Source organism: Candoia aspera, chromosome 4 (assembly GCF_035149785.1).
Source record: "Candoia aspera isolate rCanAsp1 chromosome 4, rCanAsp1.hap2, whole genome shotgun sequence".
NCBI classification, from domain to species: domain Eukaryota; kingdom Metazoa; phylum Chordata; class Lepidosauria; order Squamata; family Boidae; genus Candoia; species Candoia aspera.
The window spans coordinates 23677844-23693025 of NC_086156.1; the positions used below are offsets into that span (position 1 = coordinate 23677844).

General features: G+C 37.1%; 1 protein-coding gene across 3 annotated transcripts in view; it reads left to right on the forward strand.

Annotated features, from left to right (window-relative positions):
- The window catches only part of CDK14 (cyclin dependent kinase 14), a 239519-nt gene that overhangs the window by 56785 nt on the left and 167552 nt on the right, over positions 1-15182 (forward strand). For 2 of the 3 annotated variants that reach the window (XM_063303604.1, XM_063303606.1), the window contains exon 2: positions 13660-13937. In XM_063303604.1, the coding sequence (XP_063159674.1) occupies positions 13707-13937 (231 nt within the window). In that variant the 5' untranslated portion in view covers positions 13660-13706. Of the gene's footprint in view, positions 1-6472; positions 6586-13659; positions 13938-15182 lie in introns of those variants that run through there. The other variant, XM_063303605.1, reaches the window with a different exon arrangement.

Here is a 15182-nt window from a genome sequence, read left to right on the forward strand (position 1 = left end):
GAAATATGTTACTTTATGTCTATAAATAGTTGAGTTCAGCTAACTGTTGGAGATGAGATACTCAAAAGGCAATACTGGTTCATATGATGTAGTCTTGTGTTACGGTAGCTCCCTTTTGAACTTTTCTTCAAAAGTTATTTCACATGAATTTTGATGTGGAAGACTCATTGTTTTAGGTGGTCATGTACTTTTATAGTTTGAAATATATATTTCAAAACAGCTATAAAAATGATGTTTCCATTGATAGCAAATAATAATAATAATAATAATAATAATAATAAAAAGTTGGAAGGACACCCATTCTTAGCCAGATATAGAATGGTCTCAAAAACACACCTCTCTGTCTATATTTGAAAAGACTTTTCATGCCAGGACTCCCAATAGGAGGACTATTTAGAAATGTGGACTGCATTTACTGTAGTTTATATGTTTGCTCATTTCCCATTTTTTTGTTAAATAAACTGACTTAGATATTGATAATATAAATTATAAATTATAATATATAATAGACCATGTATGTGTGTGTGTGTGTGCGCGCACACACACACACACACACAAACAGACATGAATAGTTTTGTTTCATACATCTTTGTTTCATATGTGGGAGACATAAGAATTTTGTATACATAATTTTTTCTTTTTTTACTATTTTTTCTTTTCTCTTTCTGCATGTACAATAAAAGTAAAATTTTAAAAAATACAGTGGGGTGGGCTTAGATCTAAATTTCACCTTTGAGAAGCATTCCAGGGTCCGCTTTCCAAAAAGTGGGCTAGGTTAGCAAAAATTGGGTGAAGCTGGGACAAATATTAGTATAATTTTTAACTGAATTAATTAAATATGGTGGCGCTGCGGGTTAAACCGCTGAGCTGAGCTTGACGATCGGAAGGTCGGCGGTTCGAATCCGCGTGACGGGCTGAGCTCCCATTGCTAGTCCCAGCTCCTGCCAACCTAGCAGTTCGAAAACATGCCAATGTGAGTAGATTAATAGGTACCGCTTCGGCGGGCAGGTAATGGCGTTCCGTGTATTCATGCTGGCCACATGACCATGGAAGTGTCTATGGACAAACACCAGCTCTTCGGCTTTGAAACGGAGATGAGCATCGCCCCCTAGAGTCGGACACGACTGGACTTAATGTCAAGGGAAACCTTTACCTTTACCTTATGTCGTGATTTTCCGAGTTTGTCACGTTAAAATTAAAAATCACTATTAATTTTTGGAAAGCTCTGGGCTATGTTTTTAGGTTTTTTACTCAGTAAACCTGAAGATAAAATTTGATTAATAATGTATTCCTATCAATAGTCAGGGTTTAGTGATTCCCCTCTTTTCATATTTAAGGCTCCATGCAACCTTGGATGTCCAGTTGTGCTCCTCTGAGAACTGTGGTAGAATTACCATAGATTATTTTTGTGTCATATGTAAGCTATCCAACTGTAGAAGCCTTTTCACTGAAGATGGAACCAGCAGGAAAGGGTTAGCTACACTGTTCTACATCAAAGGGAGACTTAAAACTTCTTGTTCCATAGAAGAAACCCCTTCCTTTCATCCTTCAGTTTTGTCTTCTAGAAAAAATAGTTTTTTCACTTGGCTCAATATTAGAGTCAAGAATGAAGAAAGAAAGGAGGTGGAAGGAATACTGAAGACTCGAAAGCGTGTGGAGAATTTGATGCTAGCAGTGCAAATCATGGGTGAGTGAGCAGAATGACTCTGCGAGCCAAATAAAAAATAAAATCCTAGACAATAGATGTTAAAAAGTTTTTGATTTATGGAAGCATCTTCAGGGTGCTAACCACCACCAGGGTTGGTTACCCCTCCATGCACCCTATGCAAGATGGCAGAGCCAGGTCTTCACCCCTTTCCGGAAGGCTGGGAGAGTAGGGCCTGCCTCACCTCTGGAGGAAGAGTGTTCCGTAGGGCGGGGGCAATGGCAGAGAAGGCTCTCTTCCTTGGCCCTGCCATTCGACATTCTTTCATAGACTGGGTCCGTAACGTGCCTTCTCTGCTTGACTGGGTGGGACGGGTCGATGCAATGGAGGTGAGATGGTCCCTCAGGTAACCTGGACCAGGCCATGTAGGGCTTTAAAGGTGATAACCAACACCTTGAATTGGACTTGCAAGCAAACTGACACCCAATGCAGCTCCCATAGCAAAGGTGTTACATGTGCCACTCTTGGGGCACCCAAAATTGCTTGTGCAGCCACATTTTGAACCAGCTGTAGCTTCTGGATACTCTTCAACGTTAGCCCCATGTAGAGCGCATTGCAATAGTCTATACGGGACTGACTGGAGGGCCTTCCGATCCAGGAAGGGGTGTAACTAGTGCACAACACAGAGTTGAGCAAAGGCCTTCCTGGCCACGACTGCCACCTGCTTCTCAAGCAGGAGTCGTGAGTCCAGGAGGACCCCCCAGATTCTGCACTGGGTCTGTCTGGGGCAGTGCAACCCCATCCAGCACCAAAGATGGTAAACTCCCAGTTACAGAGGAGCCCCCAACCCACAGCCACTCTGACTTACCAGGTTCAGTTACCAATAGATAAACTATAAACAGCAAGGCAGAGGAAGCAAGAACCAAGAAAAATGTTTGTCAAATTCACAGTACCACCTCTCCTGCAAAAAGGAAGAAAAAAGGAGTAGTATCAACATAGGAGTTTGTTATAGACTGCCTGGACATACAGAAGATACAGATGAGGCTTTTCTGTTCCAGATGACCACATTTTCCAAAAGCATGTGATAATGGCAATGGGAGACTTGAAATCTAACTTTCAAGAGTCAGAGGTAGACAGATTCCTGTCCTCTCTTGCTGACAACATAATTTGTCAGAAAGAAGTAGAAAAAAGAGAATCTGTTATTTGGAACAGACTGGCCAGATAAATTGAAGGAACTAGAAGAGGTGATTGAAGAACTGCTAACTGTAATTGTTGACAACTTGAAAAATGGCAAGGTCCCAGAGATGAAATATCAACAAATGGAACAACAAATGTCATTGCTGTTCTTTGTCTTGTGCTGTTTGTGTGTGTGTGTGTTTTGTGAGTATAGGAACGCAACAATTAACAGAAGGCAGCAACAAGCAAACTTTTTTTTTTTAAGAGTTTATTGGATTGGGAGAATTTTGTGAAGATAGCGTACCTACCCCCGGCGTGGGCTGGTCCATGAAGTCACGAAGAGTTGGAAGCGACTGAATGAATAAACAACAACAACAGTGTACCTTGATCTTAGCAAAACATTCAACAAAAACTCTCATTATATGCTCATTATATGTCCATTAATAAAATGATAAACTATGAGCTAGACGATACAACTGTTACATGTATTCATAGTTGGCAGAATGACCTCACCCAGAGAATACTCATCAATGGTTCCAGTCCAGGTAGTCCTTGTTTAGCGACCACAATTGAGATCGGCAATTTGGTTGTTAAGCAAAGCAGTTGCTAAGTGAAACTGCAACTATGCTTATGATCTTGCTTCAGCTTTCCTTTGCTTTACAGACCTGCAAAGGTTGTAAATGTGAGAATTGGTTATAAAGTTACTTTTTCATTACCTTTATAACTGTGAATGGTCACTAAATGAGGCAGTCACTGAACAAGGACTACTTGTATTGGGTGGAATGCCACAGGGCCCTGTCCTATGTTGTTCAGCTCTGAAGCAAAACAGTTTTAATGGCTCTGCAGGAATCCGGTCAAATGGGAATCCAGTCAAATGAGTCTATGCCATAAAGTGTTCCAAAGCATACAGGAAGGATTATCTTCAGGTCCGTGCCCCCTTGATCTCTCATAGGAATGGGACTCTAAGCTAGCCCTCCCTGCCTGCATGTATAGAGGACATACTGCACATAATATTGTACTATTACTTTCTATTTGTCTGCTGCAATTTAAAAACCCTAAAAGTATGAAAATTAAAACTTCGATGTTTGCTTTAAGGGGAAAAATATGAAATTGAGAACTGTCATTAATGAATTCAGCCTATATCAGAGGCATATGGTATAAATCCTTTTTTTATTGAGTCAAGTTTCTATTCATTTGTATTTAGCCTTATTCTTTTCAACAGCTAAAATGATGTGATTGCTTTAGAACTTGGAGGGCCTTAGATTTAGACTCTGTATGAGATCAGCAGAAAACTAGATATAGTTTGAAAAATAAAGTTCAGCAACATAAGATTTGAATCTAGCAAATATATTTATACATCTGGAGATGGGAATTCTATAGTCTAAACTACTATCTTTTTATGATAATCTTTTTAAAAGCAATGATTTTGGCAATACAAGCAGCGCGTGCTTTCATTTGTGGAGTAGTTACTAGTTGCCAAAAAGGAACCAGATCTCAGTGTATATGTAAAGGTTATACATTTCGGTGGTTTTGTGCGTATGTAAAGTATGTACTAAGTAATGGACAGGCTTTTGTGCATGCATAAGGTATTTTTTAAGGGTTAGAATTAATTTGTCTTGTATAATACCTGTATTTGCTCCTCCTCCTCGATTGTTTATGGCCTTCGCTGGCCAGCCCAATTCTGTAGCTTGACATGGCTTCCTTGCTACAGCTGGCTTTCTTGATTATGATATAAGCAGTCTGTGGACAGTACTAGTATCCAGCAGTGTGTGTGAAAGATTGCCACGAACAAATTAACAATAGCTGTGATAACAATTTCAAGTGCTTCACTGTTTTTACTAAGCCGAAATGATGTACAAAATGTGGTCAGTTGCCTGAAGAGCAATGGTTCTTTAATGGCTATCATAAAGTTAGCCATTATGTTCGTGTGATAGTGTATATGAATGCTTCTCGAAGTGATTGTCTTGTGCAGTTTCCCCCAACCTGCTCTTCTCCAGATGTTCTGCAAATTCCAAAATTTGCATCAAGCCCCACCAAACTGTAGCAGTATATTTAGAAGCTATAGTAGAGGGTTTGTAATCTTAAGCAAGCACTACCAAGCCATTTTATTAAGAAGCCGTTTTATTAAGAAGTACAATAGATTGAGAGCCCACGGATTGCCATGTGATTCAGAGGCTTTGGATATTCTGCGGCATGTCGAAATCAAGTCTAAGTCATATTCAGGGTCCTTGATTTCTTTCACTGTTTGGGATTGTAATGTCTGTCTGTCAGTCGGTTTCTTGTTTTAGCAAGGTTCCATAGCAATATTGCCAGTTAACTTAGCCAAGTACATTCTTATTTTAGACCAAACCACACCTGGAGACTTAGATCGAAGTGCACTAAAATTGTTCTTGGCAATTTAGAAAACGTGTATTTCAAGTAAAAATGTATTTGCACGTTTAATCAATATGCCTATATTTTACAAAGTGAATTCGTTTCAGTGCACTTGACTTTGAGCAGTTTTATTTTATTTATTTATTTATCAAATTTTGCCACTGCCCATCTCCCCCCGAAGGAGGGACTCTGGGCGGTTTACAAAAACAATAACAACATTAAATATCATAAACATAAATACAATATAACAATATAATATAAAACATAAATATAATATACAATCCAGTTTTGTTTCTTGGATCTTATTTAGAATCTTTTCTATTTGACCGAGAGCAGTGCAGCTTAGCAATCTATGACAAATAAAAGAGAAATTTCTCTGCATCTAAGCTGCCAGTACTAGAATGAGTTAAATGCAAGGCCTTCCTGGCATCATAAAAGGAAACTAAGCTCATGGTACAATTAATATGCTGTTCATTCTTGGTGACAGTATGAAACCCCAGAATACATGTGTTTTACTTTTAGGAAATTGGTAGCTTAGATATTAAAATATATTGTGTATTTGTCTTGACATTTATTACATTATAACTAATATAAGTACTATATGATGATTAGTGTGGCCCCTTCAAGCTAGTGAGGGAGGAACTTTAAAAAATTTCTTTAGTTTTTTCAAATATTTACTGGTTTTGTGCCAGATGATAATTTCCCATCTTTTAAATATGACTTTATGTTAAAATGGCATGCACGGTCTTTCCTTTCCTTTCCTCTGTGACTTACAGGCTTTCTTTCTGTTTGATTTTGGGAAAACAATCAAATTAGCTATAATTAGTTACACTCTTAATATATTCTTCTAGCATCTTATAAAAATCATGATTGTACAAATTTATTTCCAGCTTATTCTTCCATTGAAACATTCCTTTGCGGTCAATTAATATTCCTAAGTCAAAAATATTCAGAAAGCTTTACACCATCAACAATATATGTATTGGCTGCAGTGCTGCTGCAGAGCCTGAATAGAATGTCTTCCTGGGAACTCCATAGGCAAGTCCATCACAATTTATGTGAAAAAGGACAACCCAAAGCCTTCCTTCCTGTATCCATCTGCTGGGGATGAAATTTAGACAAATAAATTTCTTTCCCTGATGATTGTTGACACCTTCTACATTGCAGTTCTGGGGAGAATATCCTGTCTTCAGGGATTTCTTTGTTTTTCTGCTTATAATTTCCCCCTCTCTTAGTCATAGTTCAGCCGTACCATTTCAGCTTGCTAGTGCAGAAAGATGTGAATTCAGTTGCTGTGAATGAGCCTGGCCTGATTGCAATCAGAAATGTTCTTAGAGGAATGCTAAGGAGTTACAGATGAATCTAACAAGAACCATTCTACCACCAAAACGGTAAGGCTCCTGTTTTCAAAACAGGATAAATTGAATTTGAGGTATCTTAGTAAAACCGATCCCTAGCTATCATTTGCTACTTAAGTGCTATTCATTCTCTGTGCATGCCTGGCTTCCTTTCTTTTAAATGCTTAAAATCAAGCCAGGTAAACATTGTAGCTAGTATAAAATGACCCAAGAGACTATATACTGTCTTGAGATCCCCTGGGGATTGAAGGAAGAAATCTCTTTTTCTCTTTGAAAATAGATGGGGATATTTAAAGAACTAGGCATCTTGCCTAAAGCTTTCTTTCATAGTCTGTTTTATTAGAGTGGAAAGAGGGTACTATAGACAGTTTTGTTCATACATGCTTGGTTGAGTGTCCTCTGGGACAAGTGGATGAAAGACGTGACCAATCACTTTTCCATCACTGCAAACAAGTCTGTGTCATGCTGGATCCAGATGGAATAAATACTGTAGCTTCAGTAAATTAGAGGCTTTCCTTAATGTGGAAGGAAGGAAATCCATGTACTACACTGAAATGAATCTTGAAGGAAATACCAAATGAAGTGAGGTCAGCAGAAATGTTTGGTTCATTACCTGTGTATTGGCTTTATATTGATGTTCTGAAATATTTGAAATGGATGCATGAAAGTACTAGCAGCAGATTAGACCTTAGAGGAATATAAGCGTATATGAAAGCATCAAATCACATATGTTTAAAATTAAGATTAAATCTCATTAATTGGAACATGCAATATATAACTGCACATTGCTTAGGAATAGACTGGGAAACGGATTGCAGCACAAGAGAAATCACAGAATTCATTTTATTTAAATGTGGTGCATCTGCCTGTTATCTAGATCTCGATATTGGTGCTGTACTTGTTTCCACTGAATTCATAAGAGGAGCTTTGCTGGCACTCAGATATACTAAGGAACTATCTATTAATATTTTCATTCTTTCTTTGAAAGCTCAAATTTAGAATGTTAGATATGGAGAAAGTTTTTCAGATCTCAGTGATTTTGAAGTCAGTGGATAATACTTCCTGTAGAAATAGTATGAGAAATTTATATATAAGTTTAATTATATAATAATACATTAATGTCTGTTTGTTTCAAATGGGGCTAGCAGATAATGAATCTTCATTGTTGCTGTCTTTATCCTAAGCGCATTATGTGACAAGTTGTATTGGAACTAGAGTCTCTCATGAAATACATTAAAAATCAATTCTCACCATACTTTTAAGAGCTGCTCTTATAGAAAAGCAGAGTTAGCCCCATGTGACATGTATTGCAAATGCATTTTTGAAAATTATTTATCTATTTATCAGTCAATCAATCAATCAGATTTATATGGCTGCCCATCTCACACAAGGTGACTCTGGGCGGCATACAATAAAACCAACAAAACATATTATAAAACCACTGAAACCACTCCCATTTTCTTAAACATGAGTGACAAAAGCTGCCTTCTTTTCTCCTAGCTGAGCCAAAATTTTACGATTTGATTGAAATAGAAATTCATTTTATGTGTGGAGAACTAATCTCATGAATTTATGGTGGCATAATTACTTTTGTCATATATAGGTTCTAAGTGATATTTTATTGTTTTATGAAATAAGTTGTCAATGCAGGCATAACAGTTATTTGCATTTACTTTTTTAATTTAAAACTGGAATGTGAATTATGATTATGATTTCTCTGCTCTGGATTTAGCTATTTGAACCTCTAGTAAAATGAGTTTATGATTGAACAATTATTTCATTAATACCAATATCTAGGAAAAAAGCCCACCAGGATTGTGTTGCCTATATATTAAGTTACATTCCTATGAGCATTAATTATGAATTAACAAAGCTTCTATATTATTGCTAAACAAGACTGCTACAATGTGTCTTTAGATGGGATTGACTTTGAAGAGCTTGTAATGTTTATCTGGTCCAAACTGCAATATTTTTGATGCTAAAAGGGCCCAAAGAGTCTGAACATACAGCATCACTCAAGTTCTATTATACTGGCTGCCACAATATTTTGTAAATCATTGCTAAGTACTGGTGTTAGCATAGCCTCAAAAGTTTAGGAGATTAAAGGTTATTTTAATGATTGATCAGTCTTCATGATCCTTATAATAACTGAAAGGCTGAACTGAGATTTCTGTTAGAATGTGTTTGAGCAATGGGTATGAAAAACAGATCCTTCTTCTTGTTGGCACCAGAGTTGTGATAGTTGCTTCTGTTTAAATTTTTTTGGTTTCTTCAGTAAAAGCCTGTAAGAAGACCTTAAAATTTTATTTTGGATTTTGAACTGTATTTCTTGTAGATAATTGATAGCTGTATAGTGTAGCATACTCTTCTCATGCATCCATCTGAAAAACTTGCACAATCAGCCTAATATATCATTTTCTTTATTTTGTATATATCATGTTTGGTTCTAAATATTTGAAATAAACATATTCATATTAAATTAGAGGAAAGATTCCATAAGATCAACAATCCTGGTTGCTTCCAGCAACAGCCCATACATATGGACCATGTAACCTGCTGTATGATTAGAATTGTTTTCTTAAATGGTTATAAAAGAATGGCAGCTGTTGACTTTCTGTATCAGATATCTGAGTTCAGATTTCAGCCTTGCCCCAAAATGTATAAGCTGCTCATGTATGCATAAGTTACATACATTTCAAAAATTATTTTTAAAAGAGAAAAATACTACAACAAAATACAAAATAGTAAGTATAAAAAGAAGAATACATCAAACAACAGCAATTACCCAGAACTGATATGAAATCCTATGTTAAAGTGACTTAGTTTTTAAGGAACTAATGAAAGCTCACATAGAATTGTATTGATTGGCCTTTCTATTTCATTGGGAAAGGGCTAATATAAAGGCTGAGAGTGAACACATTTTTAAGTATAAGAGTGGATCAAACATACTTTCAGACTGATTTCTTAAAAATGTTTTTATATTTGTTTGTTATATTTATATCCCATCTTTCCTCCAGGAGCCCAAGACAGTATATGTAGCATCCCCTCTTTCAGATTTCCCTAACAACAATCCTGTGAGATAGGTTGGACTGAGAGAGAATCTGGCCCAGTCCTGCTCGCTGAGATGAACTTCAGCCTGGCTAAACCTGGTTCTAGTCCAACATATTAATCACCATACTATACCAAATGTAGCCTAAGAAGAATAGCAATATTCAGAATAAGTAGAAGGAGCATCTTTTGTCCTACTCCCACTACTAAAATTTAGGACCTGAACTGCAGATAATTTTTTGTTTGTATCTGTGCTGCCAATTCCACCTATTTATATGGTATTGTGATTAAAATTGATATCTGAATTATTGTAGACAGAGTAGACACAAATAATATTTTTGGGGAAGCAAAATAGACTCAAATGATTTTTCCAGCAATATTATTCTGGTTGTCAAGGGTTATATTAGATACAAATAAAGCTTAGGTCATCTGGATATAATGTTTTCTAAAATGTGGTGTGATTTTAAGTGAGCCACAGTTCTTCAGGACCTTTTCCCCTCTCCGTTCTTTGGATCATCTTTTGAAATTGGTTCTGAGAAATGGAGTCTCTTGAGGCAAGGCTCTGCTTACTAATATTATTTCTTTTGGAAAATAGGAAACTAACTTGTTTAATGTACTGGAAATAACATGAGAAGGGTGTGTCTTCACACATTCTGTGAAAGCTAGATATATACAGTTAATGAAATCTCAGCATTTAACATAAAGCTCTTGAAATAATTAATTCTGCTATAAAACTAATATTTTCACCATTCTTCACATTTGGAAATTTGGCCTTTTAGGAATAAATTTTCTTGATTCTACTTTACAGAAACACTGTCAACAAGAAGTATTTGTATTTTGTGTGTGTATGCATAGGCTTTCAGCCAATGGTTCCATCAGTGTCTATGAGGATGGAATGTTCATTCATGCAGCTGAAATTCAGCTAAGAATTGTGTTTGAAAGCAGATTCTACAGTTTGCTCCTTGTGTGTTCTCTAACATGAAAAAGTAATGCTTTTTAGACCTCCTGCAGACCAGAAAATTGATAGTGCACAGAAAGTTTTCTCTCCTTGTGCTTCAGTACACATACTCATGTTACTAGCTGGCTGTGTTTGACTAAAGTGTAGCAACAGTGACTCAAGTCATGTCAGTAGGTTCCAAGACTCATAGGTAGCAGATGCCTGCTTTTAAAAAGCCCTTTTTGCTGATTGCCAGCTGGCAGAACAATTCTTAGATGATGTAGCTCACAATATATTAAGTCCTTTGTTAACCAAAGGTGAATAATTTTGTCAAGCGTTTTTTAATTCAACTGTGTCACCAAAATCAAACAAAAATTACCAAAAAGCAAAAGAACCAAAATTACTATGACATCTGTAGCTAAAGAGATACAGGATTCTTGTTGAATGTCTTGAGCAATTGTCATTTTAAGTACACATTTTACAATGTATATTGTGTGATTATTTTATTTGGCTGTTTTTACATTTAATTTTATTGCTTTTATTCTATTATTAGAAAGAAAAAAGGAATAGCCACATAGATAGATTTTTTCCATGATGATCTATCCATAACCTGTTATGGGACTTTTGGGACTCCCGATGGTATACTCATTGCTGCTGTAACTGAGTACATCCACCTTGCTGCTGGTCATCCTCTTCCTTCCTTCCTTCCTTCCTTCCTTCCTTCCTTCCTTCCTTCCTTCCTTCCTTCCTTCCTTCCTTCCTTCCTTCCTTCCTTCCTTCCTTCCTTCCACCTTTCCTAGCATAGAAGCATTCTCCAGGGAGCTGGGTCTTCACATAAAGTATGCAAAATAGGATAATTTGAGCCTGGTCATTTGTCACTCGAGGGTTGATTTGTTTAAAGATCCATTGGTTTGTTTTCTTGCCTGTCTATGGTATTCTCAGGAGTCTTCTCCAACACCAAAGTTCAGAGGCATCAATACTGTTCCTATCTTGCTTCTTCATAGTCCAACTTTTGCTTCCATAGAGTGTCATAGGGAATACCATGGCTTGCATGATTCTGATCTTTATATGTATAGACACATCACGGCATTTGTATATCTTTTCCAAGGCCTTGATGGCTGCTTTACCAAGTGCTAGTCTGTGGTGTATTTCTTGACTGCTTGTTCCTTTGCTGTTGGTGGTTGATCCTAAAAGGCAGAAGCTATCCACTACTTTGATATCTTCATTGACAATTCTAAGGCTATTGTCATTAGTTGGTCATGATATTTAATTTTAGCCCTATTTTTTCACTATGCTCTTTGACTTTTAGGACTAAGGCTTGTAGATCCTTTGCATTTTCAGCTATGAGAGTAGTGCCATTGGCATAGCGCAGGTTATTGATGTTTCTTTCTCCAAGTTTAAAACTACGCTTGTCTTCTTCTAATCCAACTCCCCTCAAGATATATTCAGTGTATATGTTGAATAAATAAAGGGAGAGTTATACAGCCATGTCTCACTCCTTTGCCAACTTGAAACCACTTTGTTTTACCATGTTCTGTCCAGACTGTGGATTCCTGACATGTGGTATAGATTTCACATAAGGACAATAAGATGTTCTGAGATTCTCATTTTCCTGAACACATTTCACTGTTGACGTGATTGACACAGCTGAAGACTCTTTTAATTGATGTAGCATATATCAATTAGAAGGGTCTAATTGATATATGCTACATCAATTAGAAGGGTCTTCTAATGTAGCATAGCATACATTGACTTCTTTTTTATATTCTTTGACTTTTTCAGTTATTCAGCATGTATCAGCAATAATGTCTCTTGTTCCTCAGCCATTTTCTGAAACCTGGCATCTCCCTTTATGTTGTGTGCTCCTAAGCATTATTTTGCTAGCCTGTGAAATTAAGGATATTATACTACTGTTTGCACACTCTGTTAAGTTTTGTTTTTTTAGTGTTGGTATGTAGATTAACTTCTTCTAGTATGTTGGCCTCTGTGTTATTTTCCAGATTTGCTAGCATAGTTTGGTCAGAACCTTTACAGATTCTTCTTCTGTTGCTTGCCCTATTTCTGTATATATTCCATCAATTTCTATATAGGTAGTCCTCATTTAATGATGGTAATTGGGCCCGGAATTTCCATCATAAAGCGAGATGGCATCACTTAGTGACAGCAATCCTGGAAATTCCTCTTGCCATCATTAAGTGAATTTTACAAGTCATTAGCCCACCCCAATCCAGCCATTCTGGGCTTGGTCCTTCCCAGCCCCAAACCTCAGTGATGCGACTGCCTTCAACACCCCCCACCCACCTATCTCCTCCCCTGCCCTTTTGGAAGCCCTTCACCCTGCCTTGTGGGGTGGCTAGGAGACCCAGAACTGCGCAGCTCTGAGACTGCAAGAAGCCCCTGAGCCACAGCACAGGATGAAACTGTAACCGCCCCAGCCCAGCCGTCCCAAGTCACCCCAGCCAGCTCTAGACTTCCCAGCCCAGCCACGCAAAGCCAACTCAGCTCAGCGCAGCCCAGCCAAAGTCAACATAGCAAGCTCAAGGCTCCCCAGCCCAACGGTTTGGGTGTTGAAATATTGATTTACCTGTTTGATTTGTGAGTAATAATTATACTATACATGGATTTTTTTAACAAGCCAATAATGCGATGTGTGATATAATGGTGTATATTAGAAAAGTTTCCAAACATAATGGTACTTTATTAATTTTTAATTGTAGAAAATGAAAGGATCAATCCAGATGCTTGCCAAACCTGTGATTTAATTTAATATAACAAAGATTTATGGGGAGAGGAAGAGTGTATAAGTTTGTTTGTAGAAGTCAAAATGCTTAATTTGACCTGCATTTACCAGTTTTCTAACATGCTTATTTCTTTGGAAGCCATTTTTTCATTCTAGCTGAGCTTGCTGCCATTAATGGATACACATTTTAAAAATGATCCAGGAGGACCTTATATAAAACTTTGGAAATATAGGAGAATATTATCTTTATTACCCTGCCAGTCTGCTGATACTCTTCTTGACATACACCCTAGCATACTAGTGGTACAATTAGAGTTGCAAATTATACTTTTCCAGGTCCTAGATTGATTCTAAATAAAAATATTTAAACAAATTAAATAAGCATTTAATAACCATTTTGTCTCCTTTTCTTAGATATGTGTCACAAAGATGTCCACACGGAACTGCCAAGGAATGGATTCTGTGATCAAACCCTTGGACACAATTCCAGAAGACAAAAAAGTCAGAGTTCAGAGGACACAGAGCACTTTTGACCCATTTGAGAGGCCAAATAATCAAGTAAAGAGAGTCCATTCAGAGAACAACGCCTGCATTAACTTCAAGACTTCATCTACTGAGAAGGAATCTCCTAAAATCAGACGGCATTCCAGTCCTAGCTCTGTGAGTCCAGGCATGCCATATTTATCTCTTAAATACTTCAAACAAGTTTCAGATAATTTGGTATTTTAATAGCAGTGTTGCTTAATACAAAGTGATCCTCTGAAAGTATGAACTTCCACAATCTTTTTACTGTAGTATAGGCATTTTAGTCTCAAAGATAAATGTCAAAAATTACTCAAATATTTTAATTGCAAGTATTGTTCACTAGAACAGTAATTAGGGCTGTGCAAATCATCTGGAGGTGTGCTTTGTTTGTGGCAATGCACATCAGTGCAGTTGTGTCCTCCCAAAAGTTTCTTCAGCCAGCTCATCATCTTTATATGGAACCTTGTCAATATTGTCACTTGTTTTTTTTTAAACGCCAGTTTGGTCTAGCGATTAAGGCAACAGGCTAGAAACTGGGAGACTGAGAGTTCTAGTCCCGCCTTAGACATGAAAGCCGGCTGGGTGACCTTGGGCCAGTCGCTCTTTCTCAGCCCAACTCACCTCACAGGGTTGTTGTAGTGGGGAAAATAGGAGGAGAAAGGAGTATTAGGTATGTTCACTGCCTTGAGTTATTTATAAAAATAATAAAGGCGGGATAGAAAATAAATAAATAAATGACATATATTACAGTAATTAAATTAAACATGGGGAGGGAGGAAATAAAAGAAAAAAGGATTGATATGTATTACAGTAATATATAATATTACTGATGTATTTTATTGTTTTTTATACTTCAGTAATACAGGTTTTTAGAACTTGTAACAATTATGACAATTATGAATCTACTGCAAAACCTTTTTCCTGAAAAGTAATGGATCTAACATTAAAAACATTTAATTTGGTATGTCTTTTTCAGGTAGTTTATTAATTCATTTAACTGATTTCTTATCGTTTATATACTATATTTCCATATTACAGTAGAATCTGATACAGGAACATGTTTTCTGTAAAAATATGCAGAACCCCTGTCAAGTAGGGTGTGGAAAAGGTGTGGCTGTTTTAAGGACTTGCAGAGAGGTGCTATGTTTATGGCCTCCCCAATTGAATTTGGTCTTCCCAATTCACAAAAGTGGTGGTATCTTCAACTTAAGCATGTTGGTATAGTGGTTAAGGCACCAGGGTAGAAACCAGGAGACTGTGAGTTCTAGTCCTGCCTTAGGCACCAAGGCAGCTTTGGTCAGTCACACCCTCTCAGTCTTAGGAAGGAGGCAATGGCAAGCACCAGGCCTGCCTCTGGCTTGGATTTAGTTTCATTTTCCA